Below are 25552 nucleotides of genomic sequence, written 5' to 3' on the forward strand. Positions count from 1 at the left end.
AATAAATGTCCTATTATTCGTAATTTGATATTTGACAATTCTAGGCGTGAGAATTTTACAGCTTTCTTCTCTGGTTAATGTATATCTCTAAACATTGGATCTTGCTAGCTTTAAAATTATTTGCGTCTACGTAAGAGGGAAGAGGGCGAAGCAAGGACAAGAACCCGTCACAACAGTAGGTGCATTATTTCTGTCTAGTCTCTAAACCTTTTCCTTGTTAATTTACATATTTTTTCGCTACATTTCCGCAACGGAGAGGGGTTACGGTAGTTTCGAAAATTAATTACTGTAGATATCGCATTTCCTGAAGGTTTTCCCACAAGAAGTTTTCAATTGGAGGTATAATTCTATAGATATGAATTAGTTTTCAGGAGAAGTATATTTCTGCATCATTTCTAAACGGACTGTTAGAGTAATTTTGTAAAGCAATTCGGACAAATATACATGAGTACCAAATTCCTTTATCTCAATATTTTTTACATGGGAGATATAATCAAGTAAGTGAACTCTAACATGAGTATTTTTGGGGTCATACCGAGTACATAATTTATCATTTCAACACATGTGAGAAGAAATATCTCACAGAAAATCGTTAGAGGCGATTCTGATATGCTTTTGGTTCAACATAGAGGCTACTTATTTTACTAGTTAGTAATGACAAAATCCCGTCCGAAACTTTCCGAGAAATCGCTGTGCACAGACTGAAGTATGCCGTAAAATATCTTCGTTCTACATTAGGGAGGGATGCTGTAAACGCTTATGTCCGAGAAGATCTCGTAATCGGTTTTTATTAATATCAAAATACATTCTCTTGTTTTAGTGAGTTTTTAAGCAGCAATAAAATGACAACTTTTTATTTGGACATGTTAGAAAGACATATGACATGAGGAAAGGTGGTGGACTAACGATCAAAGCGGATGAATGATGAAGTACAATTTTGGATTTTAAACCGTGTCTCGAGATGATTTCATATCTTCGATATTTCGGAACAACTAGTAGGTTTCACCACAGAATAACTGTATCACTCATCAACGTTTCGGAATCCCATCAAGTTTCATCATAGAACCGTATTATTATTTGAAGTTTCGGAACCACTTACAGGTTTCACCATAGAATTGTATCACACACCAATGTTTCGGAACCCCGTACAAGTTTCATCACAGACGTTTCGGAACAACTTCCAGGTTTCAACATAGAATTGTATCTAGAACTGTACCCTACGTTTCGGAACCCCTTATAGATTTCATCATTCTCCGATCTTTCGGAAACACTTCCAGGTTTCGTCATAGAATTGTATCACTCTCAAACGTTTCGGAGCCCCTTACACTTTACAGGTTTCATCTTAGAGCCGTATCACTCCGAGACTTGAATGGGTTACCTACTGTCCAAATTTCACGAGATGATCCCTGCGAAGGGAGTAGGGTCCTTGCGGGGTAAGAGGAGAAAGCAAGCTAGTCACTCGGCTCTTTGAAGGAACAGGTGGATGGAGGTGGTGTCATTGGCCGACTGGGACAAACAAGTGGCCGGCCTGTTCTTTTGTCGGGGGTTGGTTATAAGAGTGGGGGAAAAACTCGTATTCCTTGCTCGGATCATCTCCTGGGGCCTGTTTCTCAAAACTCATGGACTAGTAATACTAGTCTGTACAGTAGTAATATTAGTTTATTTTACAAGTCTGTGTTTCTAGAAACTACAAGGGTAAAGTAATAGTTACCAGTTCACAGACTAGTAATATTGGTCGATTTCACCAGTTCATAAGTGATTGTTTCTCAAAATGCTAATGCTAATCTGTACTAGTATTCAACAGGAATATTCCTACAAGACTCTAAAGACTGGTGATTTCTATATTATCAGTTACCAGTGACAACCTTTCTCAGATAATCAAAACAAAATATTGTATTTATTTTTTTTTAATATATGTGGTTTAGTGATTCCGACTGAAGTGATGAAATTGTTGTGAGAAGAGCTAAAACTATATCGAGAAAGAACAATTATTATTCCTTTACGGGAGCATTTATTTAAATATAATGAACGGTTTAGTAAAGTGCTGAAAAGCTTGGAGTCAGCCTCGGTAGCGTACTTGGTATAGCGCTGGCCTTCTATGCTCGAGGTTGCGGGTTCGATCCCGACCTAGGTCGATGGGATTCAAGTGTGTTTAAATGCGACAGGCTCATGTCAGTAGATTTACTGGCATGTAAAAGAACTCCTGCGGGACAAAATTCCGGCACACCGGCGATGCCGATATAACCTATGCAGTTGCGAGCATCGTTAAATAAACCATAATTTGAATTCTGAAAACTGAAAAGCTTGGAGAGTTGTTAAATATAATGGAACCTGCCATAACAAGACATATAAGAGAAGTCATGCATTATCAGCAAAGCTTCAAATGCAAATTGCTCTACAAATTGGGATGTTGATTATTTTCTAATGCCATCAGGTCTTTCTGTCCTACAGCAACACATGCAGAATATTTTCCTAATAATCTAATACCAATTCATCAACTGCGGTGAATTTTGCTGGCTTTCCTCCTCCACTGCCAGTTCTTCTGGCATTGTCAAATTTAGCCTACAAATTAAATATAAAACGACACTAATTTACGAATAGATCAAATGTAAAACTGAAAAAAAAATTAGCGAATTTTTCATTAAGTTATAAGTGGCATTCATGTCGGCAGTATACCCACTAACTACATAAAATGTTTATATTATGATACCACAGTCTAGTATATACAGTCACGAAGCTCAATATGTAGTAAATATGCATCCATAGATAGCTGCTAACCACTAGGATCGCTAATATCGCCTCATTACATAAAATGCGAAATAGTACCGGCACAGTCTATTGTTCCTAGCACCCTCACAACTCAAGCTTCGTGACTGTACGTACAGTATATACTAGACTGTGATGATACTGTGAACTTGAATTGGTACTCATCAAAGGTGCTTTCTTAATGTTGGGCCAGTAAGTGTCCCTCTAAAGTATGCATAATCTTTGTTCTGAGGTATCAGTTCCATAGCCTCACACATTACAACATTTTTTGTCCATTCGTTTACTTTATAATTGTTTCTTATTATGCTTGAAAAAGCACCGAATAGTACAGACGTGGACAAATTGTTAGCAAAACTGACGATTTTTATGGTATAATTTTGCAAAATTTGGCTTTTCAATTTTGACTGCAGTTGACATTTTTATGATTATAGCACTCAAGAATTAATGTAAAAATGTCAACTGCAGTCAAAATTTAAAAGTCAAATTTTGTAAAATTATACTATAAAATCGTCAGTTTTGCTAATAATTTGTCCACGTCTGTATATCCTTTGATTCATTAATCATATTGAGAATAGTTAATTTGCTTTCAATTGATGGAATTTTAACCGAAAAGAGAAATCAAAACCAAAACACAAACAACTTAGCCTTCTAACCTCAAATAGACTATAAACAAATTAATTCAATCAGCTGACTAGTGAAAGAGATCTTGTGACTAGTGAAAAATTGTCACAAGTTACTAGACTGGTAAAATAGTTTGAGAAACAGAATCTACTAGAGCTGGTAAAATATAATCTGGTAACTAGTAACTGGTGAACTACTAAACTAGTATTTTTGAGAAACAGGCCCCTGGAATGTGAACAGTACTCCGTTGGTTGCGTCAATGTAGCAAAAAAAAAAAAAAAAAAAAAAAAAAAGTTATGTTTTATTTAACGACGCTCGCAACTGCGGATGTGCCGGAATTTTGTCCCGCAGAAGTTCTTTTACATGCCAGTAAATCTACTGACATGAGCCTGTCGCATTTAAGCACACTTAAATGCCATCGACCTGGCCCGGGATCGAACCCGCAACCTCGAACCCGCAACCTTGGGCATAGAAGGCCAGCGCTATAGCAACTGTTATAAATCCCAAATTATTACTCTTCATAATCCAGTCGCAGTGAAAGACTAAATTCTCATAAGTACGGGTGACAATCGGAAGACTGTCTGAAATAAACTTATAAGATAGAAATCTGTTTGAACAAGTGAAGACAAAACACCGAAAATAACCTAAGGTTTAGATCAATCAGATTATATATATATATATATATATATATATATATATATATATATATATATATATATATATATACATACACACACACACACAATATTAGCTTAACACAATCATGTTCTTCCTTATAGTGCTCTCATTACCTGTTCAAAGTGCTATAAAGTGGTTTAATTTTAGACCACGTCTGAATGTTTTATAATTTTATTCATCAATTATTTATTGTTTGTTCATTACATATTAAACAGTATACCAAAATATTTTCGTTCTATTTCTTTACATTTTTAACTTCCCTTTTGCGTTTTTCACTATAACGATCTTCATGTGACCAGTTAGTTACACCATTTCCAGTAATTTCAGTGAGAAGCTGCCGGAACGTAACTTTCATTCCGAATGAAATGGGCTTATAATCTTGTTACATCTACACTTAGTAGGCACGATCTCACTCCCACACAAGTATTGGCTCTCCCTTTTCAATTCACAGGATTTTTTGGCAATGTTACTGTTAACATCCCGACAGAAACGCAAAGCAACATCCATCGTAATAAAATGTAAACATGCAATAAACGAAATACAAATTTTAACTGTTGAAAAGAGATTTTAGGACACAAGAACATGCAAACTAACCATCTGTAACAACATTCTTTGCTATTCTAGCAATATACAATAATAGAGCTCGCAATAAAGTGAACTACGGTTGTACTACTATTCCATTCAATTTAAAAACTTTTAGCATTTAGTAAATGTACTCAACAATGCCAATTTTGTAAATACGATTTCAGTTCATAATCTTATATTAGTGTTTACTGCGGCGTCAATAAAGATGTCATCAAATTGATATGTACTATATCATTATCGATTACATAATAATTAAAATGAATATTTTTCAAATTATTCGCGATCCACATTACTTTCTCTTGTGAAGTAAAATTACCATTCCGGAATCCTCTACTTAGGCCTATCAAATTTCTAATTCTACTCTTTGTTATTCAAAATAGAATAGGCTTATAGGCTATAAGAAACAATTTTACGTATGTATACATTTTAAAATGCATGCTAAAGAAAGAAAAGAAGATAAAAGTGTATTAAAAACTTCGTTATTCACTAAGTTAGCATTGAAAATGAACCATAACAGGTCCTGGGTTCAATTGTTTTGTATTACCGGTCTGTGATATTTTTTATCCATCACTGCAGTCCAATTGAGAATCAACCGTGTAATGTAATTTTATTACACTATAACATGCTCTTATAAAATGTAAGCCAATGTTCTGGAAGGCATATTTGAACAAGCAATGCAATAATTATATTATTATTTTTCTCTCTATATAGTGAATATAAACTATATAAACTGCAAAAAAAAAAAAAAAAAAAAAAAATGTTGGTGGTAGAGCATAAATAACTGAAGAAAACGGTCAAATGGTTTTCTGTAACTGTCATGATTTTCCCAGAAAAAAAAAACAATGCTTTATGAGTTTTTTTTTTTTTTTGGAAAAGAGAATAGACAATCATTATTTAGGCTACTTTGCTCGGTATGTACGCTGAAGCAGTCGTTTGTTACTCTTTTGTGTATTGGTATGTGTTGGATGCAAGGTCACTGGCAATAACATTTACGTTCAGTCGAAATGTAAACAAATAATTAAACTACTATCACTATTAAAATATGGTAGGCCTATTTTACAAATGAAAAATAAAATTATAAGATATAATTAAATTTCACTAGATATTTTGTTCAGCAGACTGACATACAATTTTGGGAGTTTATATCGTTTACACCCTGTATATTTACGTCTTGTCCAGGGCTTGAGAAAGCACTCGTCTACTCATCCGTGACGAAGGAAATTTTTACTTGACGAGTGAAAGAAATTATGATATTTTAATCGCGCTTTGTAGTTTGACCATGCTAACTAGCGAAATTTTTGTCCGACTGGTGAGCTACCATAAAATTTTAAACCCTGTTTATGTTCCTAACTTATATTATCCGAAGTCATTCGTAAGACAAGCAAACTACACAAAGACAGTATTACTCATCCAAGGCAAGGGCCTGGCAGATGAGCGCGCTGTTTACAACCAGCGTATTCCGAATCTCACCGGTCCGGTGGCATCAATGACGTCACGTTGCAACGAAAATAAGGAACAAAACTGCTGGAAAAATCGATGCTGTCATGGCGACTGTGTAAGTGGTTATCTGTGCTACGCTAGCAAAATTTTGCGAAATTTCCGTACTGCCATCTCGTTCAAATAAAAGAGATCATAAACAACTTATTTCTTGAACCGGTAGTAATAACTGGTCGGTTGACATGTTCGCTCATAAGCCATTAACATATTGTTTTTACGTTGTGCTCATTACAAACAATACAGCAGAACTAAAGCAGAACACACCGCCATGACACAACAGTGCACGATGTCATTCGTCTGCTAATTCCCGCCCTATACAAGAACCAATCAGATTCACTGATGACGGCTGATGGAGCCTGTCACCACTTCTGCAAGTTGATGGCACCGGTGCGATACCGGTGGAGCATCAATGACGTCATCGGTGGAATTCGGAACACCGTGATGCCATCGGATTGCTCACCGGTGAGATTCGGAATACCCTGTCCTGCAGACAGTACAGTCAGACTATAAAGGCAACTGAAGCATCAGATACTAACGCAACGTCATATGATGCGATCACGCGACGTATTTATCTGGATCTTATGGCATCATGTTTGCTCGGACATAAGAAAAACATCCTGTACCATTACATAAATAAATAAAATTTAAAATGTTAATTTTTATTAGTGATGTAGGCCTACTTAGTTACACACAAATTTTAGTTACTTGTTTGTAATATATTTCAGTAAACACAATACATAGCATCTCGCCGATGCATTTATACTCATAACACAAAAAGAGTATAACTATCATTATCAATATTATACAGTAATTACACTTTGAACATAATTCACTGCAATAATATTTAATGTTTTTATATAGCCAGTAGGCACAATAGCTTCTGTCCACCCAGAACGAAGAGATTACATATAATTCTCACGTTCGCGAGCTGTCCTGGTCTCTGACCCACAAAGCGGGATGATCTGTTGCACTTTAATGTATGCAGTCGATAATCCATCTTTGCTTGCAGTTTCACTCAATGGGGATATATCTGAAATATTTTGTCCATTATTTCCTTTCACTACAGTTTCAGTCTCCAAACCAGCTGTTACGAGCATTGTTGCTTCATCTTTCCCTTGAGATTCCTCACTGCTAGTGATCCCGACATTAATAATAATATTTTCAATTCCTTCTTCTATTAGTGCATCGCATCTGAATTCAGTGCATTCAATATTTTTCATGTATTTATTGTTATTATTAATTTGTGTGAGAAGTGAAATTCGAAGATAATTGTATTGCAGTAAACAAAAAAAAAAAAAAAATAATAATAATAATAATAATAATAATAATAACCCATACGGAACCAGTTGTATATAGTAAATAATATCAATCACTAAAATCACGATTTTAATTTGATTCTAATCTATAGAGCGAGTCAATTTGCCTATTTTATATTAAAAATAGAAATACCTACAGAAAAAAATTCCTATTAAAAATATTGCTTTTGTACAAGAAGAACGATTTTCTTTCAACTATAGAACATCTTAACATTTTCAGTAATTCGTTAATGCTATTTTTTCATATTCTAGAACATAACAGTGGAAATATAAATTTTACAAGCTTCCTCATTAATAGTGTCGGGCACCTGTTAAAGTATCTTAGGTAGTCAACATAATATTTCTCCAATACATCTTATAGTGATGATACCACGGGCGTACATCGACATAAACCGTTAATACCGACAAAATGTTAGAAAATAAGACTAAAGACAAAATTATCATTTTACTGTATATACAGTATATTATGACTTGTACAAGTCATAATACCAAATGAAAACTTAAGTTTTTCTTTTTTAATAGTTTTTCAGAAACTAAAAATTGTAGAAAAGAAGTGACTTGAGTCCCATTGACCATGCAACAAAGAATTATGAAAATAAAAAAAATAAATAAAAATTTTACTTTAGGTAGGCCTATACGATAATTCTTTAGACATTCTGCGGCTCAGTGAAAAATGTAATCAGAGACCTAATTTTTTTACTGGTTATAGTAGAGACTACAAGACAACTTCTGTACACTCTTACATTTTGAATTTCGGATTATTTTTTTTTTCGATACACCCTAGCGTACAGGTCGACTAAGAGGGAACACGAATGTACTCACAATCACAGCAGATAAACAATTTAGTTTGCAGAGCCGCCTCACTCCCTCACTCGCCTTGGACCCATAATATTTATTTCACTTATTGGGTAGAAGGAAGAAACAAAGAAAAGCGAAACAAAATTACTTCTAACCTGAAGAATTGCGAAGTCTGTTGATAGTAAAATCATCATAAGAGTATCTTTCACTATATCTCATTTTATCATTAAGTACATCACACAGCAATTAAATTAACAAATAACGATTTGTCAAATTATGTGCCGTTATATTCATCCACATATTTTATTTACAAAATCATAGCACTCGTAATACAGACAATAAGACAGTTGTGGATGGTGTTTAGTTTTAAGCGGTGCAAGTGAAAACAATCTGACAACAGAAAAAAGGAATTTATGTAAAAGGTTTATAGTTTAGATATTGCTGGAGAAATGAAAGAATGGACAATGAAAAAGCTGTAGTTGCTCAGAGTTGTAGACTTTAGGTAGAGTTAGGGAAACCAAAAGACTGAAATTGTAGCAAGGTTATGCATGTATAAATAGGGTTTATATAGGCCTATTTATGGCCAAGATACATAGGGTTTAAAGTTCATGCAAGTGTGTGTGTGAGAGCAAAAGTAGACGTGACTCTGGCTCACTAGTAGGAGGCCCTCACTCTTCAAGGATTATCTGGGCTCATATCATCATCATCATCATCATCATCACAGTATATCTCAACATTTTTAACAAATTGTTCAATATACGATGTACTGAGAGAGTTTCCTTAAGATAAAGTCGATTTCGAAATTCTGAAGGAAATATTTGCAGAATTACTAATAAAAGTCCATAACTGTCCTCTGTTTCTATTTGCTTTGCAGCAGTCTTCTGTCATATGAATTTCATAACTTTACCTTATCTCAAGCCCTGCAGAAGTTCGTAATATTTGCTTAGAAGGTGAAGAAAGATAGTAAGTTCGAAATAATATTTTCTTATAAAGGAACAGTGAATAGGAATACAGTGGAAGACACTCTCCGTAATAGCTAAGAAATATTATAAATACAATTCATATGCAAATAATGGTATTTAAACAAGTTGCAAATAATGCATTTATACTGTAATTCTGTAGCTTTACTATAGCAATCATCTTCTGTGTTGCTGAGTCATAATTGTCAGTTGTCAGTAGTTGTCATTACATTTCAAAATTGAAGATGACGTATTAATGAGTTTGTGTTAAAATTTAATGATAAATACACGGAATCTTTAAAGCTCTAATTTCATTATGTTCGAAGACAACAATATCTCATGATAATGTACTTACTTAATTACTGGCTTTTAAGGAACCCGGAGGTTCATTGCCGCCCTCACATAAGCCCGCTATTGGTCCCTATCCTGAGCAAGATTAATCCAGTCTTTACCTTCATATCCCACCTCCCTCAAATCCATTTTAATATTATCTTCCCACCTACGTCTCGGCCTCCCTAAAGGTCTTTTTCCCTCCGGCCTCCCAGATAACACTCTATATGCATTTCTGGATTCGCCCATACGTGCTACATGTCCTGCCCATCTCAAACATCTGGATTTTATGTTCCTAATTATGTCAGGTGAAGAATGCAATGCGTGCAGCTCTGCGTTGTGTAACTTTCTCCATTCTCCTGTAACTTCATCCCTCTTAGCCCCAAATATTTTCCTAAGAACCTTATTCTCAAACACCCTTAATCTCTGTTCCTCTCTCAAAGTGAGAGTCCAAGTTTCACAACCATACAGAACAACCGGTAATATAACTGTTTTATAAATTCTAACTTTCAGATTTTTTGACAGAAGACTAGATGACAAAAGCTTCTCAACCGAATAATAACACGCATTTCCCATATTTATTCTGCGTTTAATTTCTTCCCGAGTGTCATTTATATTTGTTACTGTTGCTCCAAGATATTTGAATTTTTCCACCTCTTTGAAAGATAAATCTCCAATTTTTATAGTTCCATTTCGTACAATATTCTGGTCACGAGACATAATCATATACTTAGTCTTTTCGGGATTTACTTCCAACCCTATCGCTTTACTTGCTTCAACTAGAATTTCCGCGTTTTCCCTAATCGTTTGTGGATTTTCCCCTAGCATATTCACGTCATCCGCATAGACAAGAAGCTGATGTAACCCATTCAACTCCAAACCCTGTCTATTATCCTGAACTTTCCTAATGGCATATTCTAGAGCGAAGTTAAAAAGTAAAGGTGATAGTGCATCTCCCTGCTTTAGCCCGCAGTGAATTGGAAAAACGTCAGATAGAAACTGGCCTATATGGACTCTGCTGTAAGTTTCACTAAGACACATTTTAATTAATCGAACTAGTTTCTTGGGAATACCAAATTCAATAAGAATATGATAATGTACGAAATTTTATTTAAGAATTTCTAGAAATTGTCTCTTAAAGATGCTCCAAGATATGGAAAAACATTTAATTCACGAAAAATTAAATCCGAAGATATTTCTGGTCCGCTATTCTTCGGAATCCTTTCAGGAAACTGTTGAAATAACGTGACCTGATTTACATTTCAACTGAAAAGCGGTTGAGGAAAAACTTTAATTATTTTTTACAAAGTGACTGCCTTTACAGGAATCTAGGCCTACATATTTGTTGCTTAATAAATTTAATACAAGATTTCATCAAACTGAAGGTTTCCAAATCCCGATTTTTCACTCTGATTCAGGAATTCAAGTGGGATTTCTTCTAAACTGATGGCAGTGTTTCCTCTGTGAATGATATTGGTACGTAACCTACGGAATACTGAATGTAGCCTACATTACAAAAATGTACAGCCTATACATAGTTTCGAATGAGTTAATTTCAATTAGACAAAATAGGAGAAAGAGCATTTACCGAAACAGTGAAATAGTAGTTTCTGTCTTATTTGAGCACCTTTTCTCTTCCTTTTTCCCCCATGAAAACTGCCCCCTTAAAATCCTGACCCTGGTTATCGAAAACAAATTTCACGCCAATTTACCAAACTATTTAAACAAAGAAATCAAAAATACATATTTTAGACATGATAGTGCAATGGCACACACAGTTCACAGTTTAATATAATTATTTGGAAATGTTTTAAAGAACGTATAATTTCAGTATAAATTTGTTCTGTTCACTAGGGTGGAGTGAAAATGTACGATTTTTCACTTTATTTTGAAATCGAAAATGCATGGGTGTGCAAAAGTTGTAGCGTTTTATACCTAACATAACCTGAAAACTTAATGAAAATCGTATGCTATCTTGAGGTGCCACAATGACCTAAAATTTTTAAATATTAACCCCCCCCCCCCAAAAAAACTCTCTTTTATTATTTTTTTATTTTGTTGTATTTTAATAAACTTGGGTGTTTAAGGTGTTCATAATGACACTGTCGGTCCCCCACAAAAAAATTTTATCTCAAATTGAATATTTCGAAGTGCCACAATACCATAGAGTTTTCATTATTTTTCATTTAAATTGGTTTGTATGTTAGTACCAATGACCCATTGGAAAATCTAGTCGCATTGACCATCTATGTAGTGAAAGTATATACACCAGTGTGGTTTGAAATCAAAGTACAATCAAAATGTTAGAATGGACCACGGCATCTCTGGAAAATGATTCTGTTCAGCAGATACCTACCAAAAAATCTTAAGATTGTTGTTGAGCCTGTGATCGAAAGAAATTCATATTTTGCACACCTCAAAAAATATATGTTGTTAGCTATGCTAGCTGATACAAGGGAAGCTATCAGGAAACTAGCTTTTCTTGTATACTTAGGACCAGAGACAAACAACCAGCAAGAACGTAAGAAAATTTAAGGTACTCAAGCTGAACTTCAATGCTTCAGACTACTATGAAATGTTAAGTCATGAAAACTATGTCGGTACTTAACCACCCTTAACTCTGTCGATCTCCCGAGAAGATATCAAGAGCCATATCAATGATAATGAGCCACTGATATTTACAAAGTTCTCATGTCATACACAAGTAGTAGAACAGTGTGTTCTTTTAGTAACTGAGGCCGCTTTAGCAGTTTGTGAACCACAAAGGGACAGGCCAGACTGAAATCTAGGACTGTCATGCGTTAATACAACAAAAAAAACTGAATATCATATTTCATATAATCAGAGTTAACAGTTCTTTACAGTATATTTCTTCTTCACTTATGCTCACACAATACATTTAAGCATTTAAGAACTGTGATCTCTGACGTGAGCATACTTCTTTTTCATGTTCATAAATTAGTTTTAATTTAAATAAATAGCTTTTCTTTTCAATAACGAGTTCATATTGTTTCAACTATAACCAATTAACCAAGAGAAATTTGTTGCCATATTTGTGATTTTTTTTTTTAATTTTCTATAAAAATTCAAATTTTCAGTGTTCTTCTAGCACTTGCAAGTTGAGTTTCAGAGAAGATAATTTTTTCCTTACGATTTACACTTCCACTAACATCATTAAAACCTGAGGTACATGAAATTTGAAATGATAATGAATGCAAAAAATTAAAATATTAATAATGGAAGATATAATCTTTGGGGCTCTTGTGGCACCTGAAAATATGACTCCATTAAGAAATAAATTTAGCAGGTAAATATTCTCATAATTTAACAACTTTTGCATGCCCAAGATTTTTGAAATAAGAAAAAAAAATTTTCACTCCACCCTACTGTTCACCTGACCTATATAATTTTTACCTTTAAGGAGCTACTGAGCATATCTTCATAAAATAATCAGAAACAGACTTTAATTTATGTGTACTGTAAGTACGCTACTGTATGTAGTTCAAATGTCACACACTGTGCTAAGAGAATGAAAAGTATTGGATATGCCAAGAAGAAAATGTATAGTCTTACAATATTTCATGCATTTTCTAAATTAGGCCTATAATAGTTACAGCAACATTATGTAACTATTTTCTTATATAATGTTTATGTATAGATGTTTAAAACATGCGTAATGCATGTGTTATTATTATTATTATTATTATTATTATTATCATTATTATTATTGTAGAAAGAAACTTGTCAATCTCCTTGCCATAAACAGCCCTACTTCTGTACCTATTCTTTAACAATAATCCTTATGTTCGATTCTAACTTCTTTCTCTAACAAGTTAATAACATAAGTCCTAAATTGCTAAATTCACAGAGAAAATGTAAATCATAAGTCTCTGAAATTGCTATCAGTGTACGACTATTTTCATCATTCACCCACAGCGTCTCCTCTGAGGCACAGATGGCTCTCGATTTAGCTCTCTGAATACATAAAAGAACGTGAACATTTCTCTGCCATTCATTATTCTTGTCTATCATTCTAATATCGCAAGCAATGAATTATGCCATATAGATATTCCCACATCAAAAATGGAACCCAACTTTAACAAGTAACATTTCAGAAAGTCGTAATTGACCAGTAGAGATACTGGAAGTCGAGTATCCAGTTACAATTTTTACCAGAGAAGAGGACATGGAGATGGAGCACCTGGCTAATTGTGAAACTCTTAGGACATTTGTGGACCTTCCATCAAAATATTGGGAAGCAAGAAGGATGATGACTTCATTGTTAAATCCAGAGCACACACACAAACACACACAATTTTTATTTCAGAATGTAATATGCTTCAATAAAAAATAATTAACAAAACTTTCTAGCATAGTGACGTTAGTAGCCTATTACAGACGTGGACAAATTATTAACAAAATTGACGATTTTTATGATACTTCTGTTTACAAAATTTGACTTTTCAATTTAGATTGGAGTTGACAATTTTGCATATTTCTAACATTTGAGTAGACAGAAATATGCAAAAATGTCAACTGTAGTTTAAATTGAAGAGTCAAGTTTTGTAAAAATATATAATAAAAATCTTCAATTTTGCTAATAATTTGTAAATTAGCAAAAATGTCAACTGCATTGAAGAGCCAAATTTTGTAAAAATATAAAACAAAAATCTTCAGTTTTGCTAATAATTTGGAAATATCCAAAATGTCAACTGCAGTCCAAATTGAAGAATCGAATTTTGTAAAAATATATAATTAATTTGTAAATATGCAAAAATATCAAATGTAGTCCAAATTGAAGAGTTAAATTTTGAAAAATATACAATACAAATCTTCAATTTGGCTAATTATTTGGAAATACACAAAAAGGTCGACTGTAGTCTAAATTGAAGAATCATATTTTCTAAAAATATATAATAAAAATCTTCAATTTTGCTAATAATTTGTCCACGTCTGTATCTCACAATTACACATACAGTCATTGAACACAAACCATTCGAATTTTACACTCCTAACCTTCTACTTGCAAACAATGTTTCAAATTACTTCACTGTGACAGTGGAAAAATGGAATGACATGTGAAGTGGAGTTGTTAGAGGAGACGAGTACTATCAAGAAAAGACAATCACTGATGCATTTTATATGGTATCAATAATTCAGAATTGTTCAGAGTTTGTTTGTTTTCCTCTGTAACAGAAAAACAAGCTCTGCATTGGAATCCTCAGGAATTCTGTTGAAGAGGACGACTTAAGTCTTCATGGAGAAGAACTGGTTTATGACGAAATTGGAGAGCTGGGCAAGACTGGAATGAAGTGAAGGCGATGGCATCAAATTGTGTCTGATGGCGAACATTCACAGCGGCCTTATGCTCCATCGTGGAGGGACAGGATTTGAATGAATGAATGATGATATTTTCAAGTAAAACTGCAGTGGATACAGGAACAGACTTTTGACCATCTTTACTTGCAAAAACATTAAAACTTCGAAACAGAGGAGATGGAGAATTGAAGATTTTAGAAAAGAACATTTCTTTTTTTATTTGGCTATTTAACGACACTGTATCAACTACTGGGTTATTTAGCATTGATGGATTTGGTGATAGCGAGATGGTATTTGGCAAGATGAAGTCTTTTGGAAAAAAGCAACCAAGTAACCAACCCAAGTGGGAGAAGAACCTACACCCAATTGAAACTCTGCATCAGCAGGCAAATACACTACCACCTGAGCTATACCAGTGGCTAAGTACATTAATATGAAGACCAAGTAATCACCAATCAGTAATGCACTAGGTTAATTCTACAAAAGAGGAAAAGAGAAAGTAGCCTAATAGACCATTTGAATACTGTCAAACATGATGATGCATTCAATTTTAGAAATGATCTGATATATTTTACTCATATCAGAAACAGTGATTTCATTTTTCAGAAATATAAATTGTATTAGGGGTGCCTTCGCTGATAAGTGAGTAACATTAATAGAAGGCTTAATTTGAAAACAGTACTCCAATATGGAAATGTAAAAACTAAACTCGATAACACAATAGCAGGAAATTTATTTTAATTAGGAAATCGCTGGTCTCATTTAAGATGCTAAATATAGGCCTTAGTGAGTAGGCTATATGTCTGCACATGATCTTCAGAATGGACTGCATAAAAAGTGATGACATTTCAATTTAAAGAAACCAGCATATACCACAGCCATTCTTTTCTAACAGATATATGTACATGTTTTAGATGTTAATTCCTAAAATGTAAATAAATTTTTTTGGATGTTCCATTCTCACTTTGTCACCCTGCGGTCTTTCTTAGACTCATAGTCGGCCTGGTTGGCACAGTTGATATAGTGCTGGCCTTCTATGTCCAAGGTTGTGGGTTCGATCTCGAACCAGGACAATGGCATTTAAGTATGCTTAAATGCGACAGGCTCATGTCAGTAGATTTACTGGCATGTAAAAAAAAACTCCTGCAGGACAAAATTCCAGCACACTGGCGATGCTGATATAACCTCGGCAGTTGCAAGCATTAAATAAAACAACATTTCTTAGACGCATACGAATTTTCATGATTATTACTCTGAAGATTTTCATTTTATTTTCATTTTGTGCGCTTTAATGGATGTGACAAGAATGTCACCTACTTCGATACTTCATTTTATATTAGCTTAAAAATGTGTCAATTCTTTTGAATGATTATATATTTTTAATTCTTTACTAGTACCTAAAGGATGACTGTGTTGTTACGTAAGTTCCATGATATTATTTAATTAAAAATAATAAAAACGTTATTTTTTGTTAACGGATGTAACATGGATTTGTAACGGATGTGACAAATAATGAGCAATGTAACACTTTTTTTTCGTGAAAAATTAATGCTTCACAAAAATTCGGTGAACATCTTAAGTTAGGAGACATTCACAAATTTTATTACACATTACCTAATTTGACACTAGAGTAAATAATTTTACTTATTTTTCTTTTCTTAGGCCTACCTAAGCTTATGTGATGTCTGTTATAAAATAATGGGTGACCACCAATAAAGTAACTATTATTTGTCCAGTTTACGGTTTATAAACTTCAATTTACTGAGGAATTCATATAAAATATTCAATTTCTTCATCTTTTGCGTTTAATATTTCAAGACATACTCAACACGGAGCATTTCACCAATTATAACACTTTAATTTTTGTGCATAGTTGAAGTGGTACTGGCAACATTGTGATCCTTGATTCAACATATGTTGGCCTAAAGTTTTTGATGTTAAGAATTATAATGTAGAAATAAATGATTAAATGACGAAAATAATTAGGCCTATAAAGTAAAAAGTTCGTATTTATGTACCTAGTAAGCATCAGCCAGGCTGTCATCTTCCCACAGTAGAGGTCCAGGGCACATACTTTCCTGAGAGTGTAAAGAGGCTGACATAAGAAAACATTAAAAACGTTAAAAATTTAATTAAAATAATGTAGGATATTTGGTAATGTATGTGGCCTGGACCTCTATTGCAGGAAGATGGCCTGATTGATGTTTACTACATAATTATTGAAAAGTTAATTCATTCTAGAGTGATATCAGGCAATATATTTCACTTGACGATTTGTGTCAAACGATTCTATGTATGCATCTGAAGTCTGACTAGTGTAATATGTAGCTAGTCGGCAATGTATGCAATGGAGGAGGAAAGGAACTAGCCACTGTACCCCATTATCTCCTGTCTTAATTGTCTCATAAGTGGTGCCTTCTTGGTCTTCGGACAGTTGTCTGAACAACAACTACAGTACATAGGGTGCACTGCATATGAAGGGTTCAGAACCATAGTGGGCAAATGTCATTTACTAAATTGTAGATAATATGGGTTAAAATGAAGTTACTACCATAATTCAATGGAAACATATAGCAAGCAATATAAATTATACATATTAAAATTAAATGATATGTCAATCTTCATTAAACTATTGTATTCACTTAACTTTAACCCTTGCTTTCTCAGTTTTCAATAAATAGCGCCTGGCCCACTATGGCTCAGAACCCTTCATATGAACTATTAAGTTGAGTGTGTTGTTGAATTCTCAAGCGACTATCAGTTGTATTCTACGAGACTGTAGTGGAAATTGCATTTAAATTGGTCTGAAATCTTCACTGAAAAAAGTGAGGTTATATAACTTATACATAAACAACCTATGTGTGTACATACCTGGAGCTCTAAGTAAGTCAAAAATTGATTACAAAATTACATGCAATGATGTAGCAAAAAAATACCTGAAATATCAGCATCAACTGATAAAGAGTTCACTCTACTTCGTATATAAAAATTTAATAGCAATCGTAGTATGTATGCAGGTAGACCTGTGAGTGTGTGTGTGTCTATATATATATAAAACTTTTTTTTTTAAGAAATTAGGTCTACTTCAAACTTTTAAGGATATGAATAATAAAGCTTTTATAACCATAGGGCATACAGTAGTAAACCTACAAGAATTTAGCCTTTCATTGTGATTTTGCTGTAAAAGAGAGTTTAATAGAGTTTTCAACCCTGTATTGAGACTCATCTCTCCATTTCGGAATTACTCATAAGTTCTGAAACATACGAGAGAATAAATTTCAATAATGGCTTAACAACTCGTAATTTTGTTCAGAATGTGTGGTAGGTTTATTTCATTTGCATACAACTGAGTCCACTAGAACCATAGACTTTTTTTTTACATAACAATTCTACTTAATAGGCTACTGTATTACGTACTTTTATCAATAAATATGCTAATCTTATACAGAGTCGAATGACATAATATATTACATTTTTAAGAGTGATAAAGAAATGGACATAAGATTTCAAAGCTCAATGTACCACTTAAATGTTCAAGAGTTAGTGAATAATGGAATGTTCATAAGAAATGAGAGAAGAATTGAAATTTCAACTGATCAAGTAAACTATGAACATTTCTAAATAATATTATGAAAAAATGCAATACACTAAGTTCGTACTAGGTACCTACTTACCAGAGAGCTTAACAAGAGACTGCAAAGAGACTATCCATATTAAGTTTCTGAGATTTGGAATTCTATAATGTTAAATGTTGTGTAATTGAAGAGTATCAAAGAATAATAACTTACCAGTATTTAAGAAAACATATGCCTACCTCATTTATTCTATTATTTCATCAACTAACAAGGATTGTATCATAACTGTCTTCATATACGAAAGTGAAGGAGAAATTCTGTTGTACGGTACGGTATGTCAAAGTGTAAATAGTTAGACCTAACTTTAAGACAAAGACAGCAGTTATCTGTGATTTCAGGTAATGTAAAATCAATACGCATAATCCAAAACGGGAGTTTTCTACAGCATGCGACACTGAAGGTTTTTTTTTTTTTTTTGGCGAAAATAGTGGAAAAAATAGCATTTTCAGAGGGATGGAATTTGGAATGTAAAGAATTCGTATAGGACGTTAGTTGACTTAAAAACATACTAGAAAATAAGTAAAAATTTGAAATAATCGATCGGTGTAGATAACCTAAAAGTGCTTATTTAACATGTGAACTAAAGAGGTAGAAACTTCAAAATACGACTCGAAACGCATATTTCACTTCACTTATAAGTTAAGCAAGGCATACAAGGAGTCTAAACGAACGTAACCTAACCTGCCAGAGATTAGCAAAGCATACCAAAAACCTAAACTAACTTAACCTGTCACAGATTCGTATATAGCCTATAAGGCATACGAAAAGCCTAAACTAAGCTAAGCTAAGCTAAGCTAATCTAATCTAATCTAACCTAACCTGTCACAGATTTCGGCACCGAAGAACTTAGAAAAATCCAAGTTGAAAGTCTCAGTGTTGCATGCTATAGAAAAGCCCAAAACGGCAAGCATTCTCCAAGAATGAGTCATTTTCCTTAAATCTCGAACTCTGATATTAAATGTGAGATTTGGTAACATGAGATGTTTTATTGCAGGCCTAGCTGAAAGCTAAAAAATCAATTCAGAAGATATTCTTAGTTTATGTGCTTTATGTGGTAAAAAAAAACAACACAAATTAGTGATTAAAATTGGTCTAAACTTACATTTAGTCTTCAAAATTGTGCATTTTGTCCAATCAAAATTCATTTTTTGTGGCCTTTCATGCAAAAACGTCATGCTCTCAAAATCTAATTTCCTTTCATTTAGTCCAACGGCTAAACTAGCGCCGAGGTAATTCCCTTCGTACTCCGCTTATATACCTTGCATATACGAATCTGTGATAGGTTAAATTTGGTTAGTTTAGGCTTTTATGCCTTGCATATATGTTCAACAATATCTGTACAAAGACTCCCATATAAATCCAACAACTTTCACTTCAAAAATCACCGAAACTACTTCGGCGCTAGTTTCACCAGAATTTAAAACATAAATTAACAAAGAGGCAAAAAAGAACTGTTGGGATAAATTACCAGCTTATGGTGTTAACCTGCATTAATGTATTGCTTAAATTTGAAACCACATTAAAGATATATATTAATTATACACAAAGAACCTTAAATTGTTTACTTAACGTTACCTATATCAAGATAACACATAAATCAATACAATAATACCTACAAGAAAATTACTATACAGAATCTTGTAAAGATCATTGACAGAGGGTGTGACTACTTATCCGAAAGCTCATAATTATCAGTCAAAAAATGCAACAATTTAGTTTTTAAACACCGGACCGCACTGAAGCGTAATATTCATAGTATACAACATCTCTTTCACTACAGTATTACAACGATATATCCTCATGGAGACATTATCAACGCCCACTGTCACATGAACTGATAACTCTACATCGACCTGCAATGTGAAGTATTTAAATATATTTCAAATTCACACAGTAGTAAGTGTACATCGGTAGTCATATTAATGGTAATATCATCCAAAGATCTTATACTCTCTTTTTAAAGTGTTACTAGCAATATATCCATATTTAAGTGAACATGAACAACAACACTACCTGTGTTGGAGACGGCAAAGCGGCCATCTTCTTGAATACTCCTGAAAATATTTTATTGGCTGTTCTACGAGGTCTTGACCAATGAGATATACAATCAATACAACGTCATTTTCACAATGCCTCCCAAAATATCATTCATGATGGTTCACCATTGCCATTAGTATGCTCAACCGTTGAGCATTATTTTATCCTTTCAACCTAGAAAATCATTTGTCAGTAAAACCGTTTCGTGACCAGTGAACTTCATGGTACGGAGTATTAACACAGTCTAGTACAGTCACGAAGCTTGGCATGATTTTTTGCAATTCTCGCGGTAGTTGCTAGCCGCTTGGAGCGCTGTGAGTACTAGGAACAATAGACTGTGCCACAGCCATCGTGATCTAATACCGGCCGTAAGGCAGACCATAACTCGCTTAACCCGATCACGAAGGGCGGCGTTTCAACCATATAAATTAGTTGGAATGCATAAACAGTAACATATGTTTCTCTAAAATGTAGTGTAATTACATTAATAAAATTTAAAACAATGATTATGAGACACTTCAGACATAATTCACTTGCTAGTTAAGGTGTAATATTATTTATGGTGTGAAAATTACGTTGTTCGTACGTGTAATACCTGCCTTTATTTCGATTAAATATTTCGAAATTCTTGTACATTCATTTATGCACGAGTCAATAATTTTCAGTTGCACCGCACGGATATTTAGATATATTGAAATTATAGGTTATGTTTACTGTACCAGTTGCCCCTTTCTGTCTAAATTTAGTGATCTCCAATGCCTTGCCATTCATATGAAAATTATAGGTTATGTTTACTATATTTAACTTATATTCCTACATTCGCAATTATAAATAATAATTAAGCATAATGTCATGTATGATACCCCGGACATTCAATTTGTCTGTATTTTAATACTAAAATTGAGTACTGAATTACTGTATTTATCTGCTACTTAAGAGACGAAGTAACACAATTGAACGTACACTAATTTCATAGGAGTGGTATCACAGTCTACTATATACAGTCGCGAAGCTCAATATGTAGTAAAAATGCAAACATGGATAGTTGCCCACCACTAGGATCGCTACTATCGCCTCATCATCGCAGATCTCTCTCCTAGCAGACGACAAAATATGTTACACTTTCGTTGTCGTGTTCTTTTGGAAAAATTAACACCTTCCTTCCATTATTGAAATAATAAATGCATAAAGTTAATTTATTATTTTAATGAAGTATATTAAATTCCACCATAAACTCGAAGATACCTGCAAGAAATAAGTTAATATAATTTTTGTTTGTGCAAAACGAACTGAAATTTACTATAATCGCTTCACTCATTCAAGATCATAGCGATAATTAACTATGAAACCAATAAATATTAATTTGCATTTCCCTTTACAACAATAATAATGGAAATATGAATTAATGGAATAATTTAAATGTACCGGTACTTGTAGTGTAGGCTTACGTAGTTAACAAAGTGGGATGAGGTTAAGCAATAATAATCACACCAGAATTGGAAATAAAACGTGATCAATAAATTTTATTGTAACAGACTTTTTCTACGTCTCTAGTAAAGCAACAAATAAAAATAACAACAAAATTAACAGCTATAATTAAAAACATATCAAAAAAAGTAGGCCTAATCAATAATAATCCCACCAGAATTGAAAATAAAACGTGATCAATAAATTTCATTAAAACAAACTTAATTTTTTTCTACGTCTTTAGTGAAATAACACATAAAAATAATAACAAAATTAATAGCTCTGGAAATTTAGCAGCCTAAGCGACAGAACTTTAACCGGTATCTAATGTCCTTTCGGTTAGACTGAAACATTTCATTGTGAAATTTAAGGATATAATGTATTCTAACAGTCACAAAGAACTTCAAATTAACAGTTTTGTTTTTGCACAGCATTCTTGTAGAAACCCAGGTACCTTTCTGAATCTTTCGGAAATCGGAAAAAGGATAACTCTGGCCTCTTTCTCGTACTGTTGCTACAATTTATAGCACTACAAACGTCTCCTCCTTGTCCCATATTATTATTCCAATTATTATATTTTAGCCATTAACATTTTCATTATAACAGTAACGAACATTTCACAAGCATCAATGTGAAATACGAGCTAGCACTCGATAGAAATACGACACAGTCGAAAGTCGACCATGGACAGTCTATTGTTTCTAGTTGCTAACCGCTTGGAGCGCTTTGTCACGAGATTTGCAAAAACACATCTCAAGCTTCGCGACTGTATATAGTAGACTGTGGTGTAAGTGTGGCGTCTTTAGTTATTAATTCTATGAATAGATGGCGAAGATACAAGTCAGTGTTGCCAATTGTACACAAATATACTTGCTGAAAACGACAGAATGCTTAGCAGGAAACCACTGATAATGGCAATTAAGAGAATAATTTATGCTTATACCCGTTTTTTAAAGATGGAACATGACAGTTGTGCGGCCGAGCTTGGAACTATAGCGCTATGTTGCCAATATGGACTACCGCAGTCAGCTGATGGGATTGACGTCAGTGGCGGCTCCTGCGTATTTCTTAAGAGGAGGAAAGAAGGAACAGCACAGTCTAATAGATACAGTCACGCAACTCATACGTATAAAATATGCCAACATTTGACAGCTGGCGCGACAGTAGCCCTCTAGCGGCAGGCAAGTTAAAAGTGTGCACACTACATATGATAACACATCAGAAAACGGGTTTTGCGTAATTTAATTTTTTTTAATGCTATACAATAAGTGTATATGGTTCTTACTAATTCTACTTTAGAATCCTGGAAGAATTTCACACGCAGTTAATCTACAAGTTTCAGAAGCTGGGAATAAACGTAATTCTTTCTGCTCCTTACAACTGAATCATGGCCCTGATCACGTACCATGGTTTGAAATAATATAATTGTTTGTACGTGGACGGTTAATTCAATTCATTCCTAAATATATTTATAAACCATTGGAACTCTATATTTCCTGTGAGAAGAGTCAAAATTGTAGGGCAGATCTCGTAAGGTACATCCTCTCCCTATTTCCTGAGAAATTAACTATTTTCCATACCGCAAATTGGGGTAAACTCGGCCGCTGAGGTAAACTTAAAAATAAAAAAGGGGAAGATTTAAACCTTAATTTGACAGACATTGATTTATGAAGTTCATTATTTTTCAATTTTTTTTTATTATTATTTTGAGTCGCTAATAGTGTTGATATTATGGTTTAAATTTTTATGCAAAGTTTACCGCATTTTACATTACATTTCCAGTTTTCACACATAAGCTTAATTTTAACTTACCCTACCTATATATTACGTAATTTACATGCACTTACTGTTATTATGACGTAGGTGAGAACAAATGAATACACAACTTTGTTGAAAAAATTGTACCTTCAATTAACTCAGAAAATGTAGGCCTAATTTTATTTTCAGAGCAGAAGTGGTGTAAGTCAAAAATAGGTAATGAGGGTTAAAGTAAACATTCTGTAAAATACAACGCAAAGTAGCAGTTAATATTGAATTTATTTAAACTATTAGTAGTCAGTGAATAGCACGAAGGATATATTAATTGCTACTTTGCGCTGTATTTTACAGAATTTTTACTTTAAACCTCATTACCTAATTTTGACTTATACCACTTCTGCTCTGAACGGCTCAAATAATCACTGGTAATGTAAAATCAACACCAATAACAGTCATGCAAATTATTACAGAAAAGATTGCTTTATATATTAAATTTAAAAAGGCTCTTTTATTTCTTGAGAACTTAATACGTCTGCCACATGAATCTACACCAACACATCAGAAATTTATCGACACAGACTGGATTTATTCAAGAAGTGAATATTTTGCAAAAGGATTATAATACGCCATGAATTCTTGAAATATTAACACCATAATCCCTACTTGAATGCAATACAACATTCAACTTTTGAAAAATATAAAGAAAAAAAAAACACGATTACAAAAATTATGGAATTACTTGCATTAAAAACTGTTAGATACATTATCCAAAAACGGAATGGTTACACATTTACACATGATCTCTGCAAAACAATAATATACTGTAACAGGTATTTACTTTTTTATTTAAACTATCCTTCCTGACATACAAATAGGTAACTGATAACCAGGGAACGGATTTATATGGACTAAAAATATATGAAATATGTAAATATATATGTAGTTATTTTTACCAAAATATGGAATTAAATATGGATTTTTACCAAAATATGGAATTAAATATGGACTTAAAATTATAAAAAAATGACTATGTACGTTAAATATTGGTACATTTTAATCAAACTAAACAAAAAATATAATGGACGTACCATATCTTCCAATGTAGTTTCAACAAAACACAATTTTTATTGTCTGTTACCATAACAATAGGTTACAAACATTTCTTTCAAGTGCTGAAAAGTGAATCTTCTTCTATTGTCTCTGAGGATAGATTTATACTGACTAAAAGAGCGTTCGACGTCACAAGAAGTAACTGGTACATAATTCAATTTCACAATGTCTGCTGGGGATAAGTCCAAGTTAATCTTCACTGTTGATTCACCACTCATCACAGCAACAACCTTTTGTAGTTCTTCATATCCAGGGTTTTTTGAAAGTACAGTGTCCACCTTAGCTCTTACTGCATCTGCAACTTTACCTCTACCACGATTCAGTTGTTCCACAGTACTATTTATAATTTCAAAACTTTCAGATAGTGAAAGGTGCCTATTTTGGAGACTTTTGAGCGTTTTTATGATGCATGAAAATGTATGCTGAATGTGAGCTAAGTCATTCTTCACACTTATGTCACAGGTAACTGTTTTCGCAGTATCAATTGAGACTGCATCTTCAGAGTCCAATGCAAGGAGAACATTGTTAATAGAGTCTATATGTTCGGCATAATATTCAACTGCTTCTAGCCATGTACCCCATCTAGTTAAAATTGGCTTTGGTGGCAATGGAATTTCAGGGTACATTTCTTTCAACACGTTAACTCTACTGGGAGCTTTGAGAAATACTTTTTTCA

At 33.5% G+C, this 25552-nt stretch overlaps 1 protein-coding gene across 5 annotated transcripts in view; it reads right to left on the reverse strand.

Annotated features, from left to right (window-relative positions):
• The window catches only part of Eps-15 (Epidermal growth factor receptor pathway substrate clone 15), a 147886-nt gene extending 127139 nt beyond the window's left edge, over positions 1-20747 (reverse strand). For 3 of the 5 annotated variants that reach the window (XM_069825957.1, XM_069825958.1, XM_069825962.1), the window contains exon 1: positions 20518-20745. In XM_069825957.1, coding sequence (XP_069682058.1) covers positions 20518-20544 — 27 coding nt within the window. In that variant the 5' untranslated portion in view covers positions 20545-20745. Of the gene's footprint in view, positions 1-20517 lie in introns of all 5 variants that reach the window. The other 2 variants (XM_069825960.1, XM_069825961.1) reach the window with 2 other exon arrangements.
• Between the last annotated feature and the right edge of the window lie 4805 nt (positions 20748-25552).

This window comes from Periplaneta americana, chromosome 5 (assembly GCF_040183065.1).
Source record: "Periplaneta americana isolate PAMFEO1 chromosome 5, P.americana_PAMFEO1_priV1, whole genome shotgun sequence".
In the NCBI taxonomy this organism is placed as follows: Eukaryota; Metazoa; Arthropoda; class Insecta; order Blattodea; family Blattidae; genus Periplaneta; species Periplaneta americana.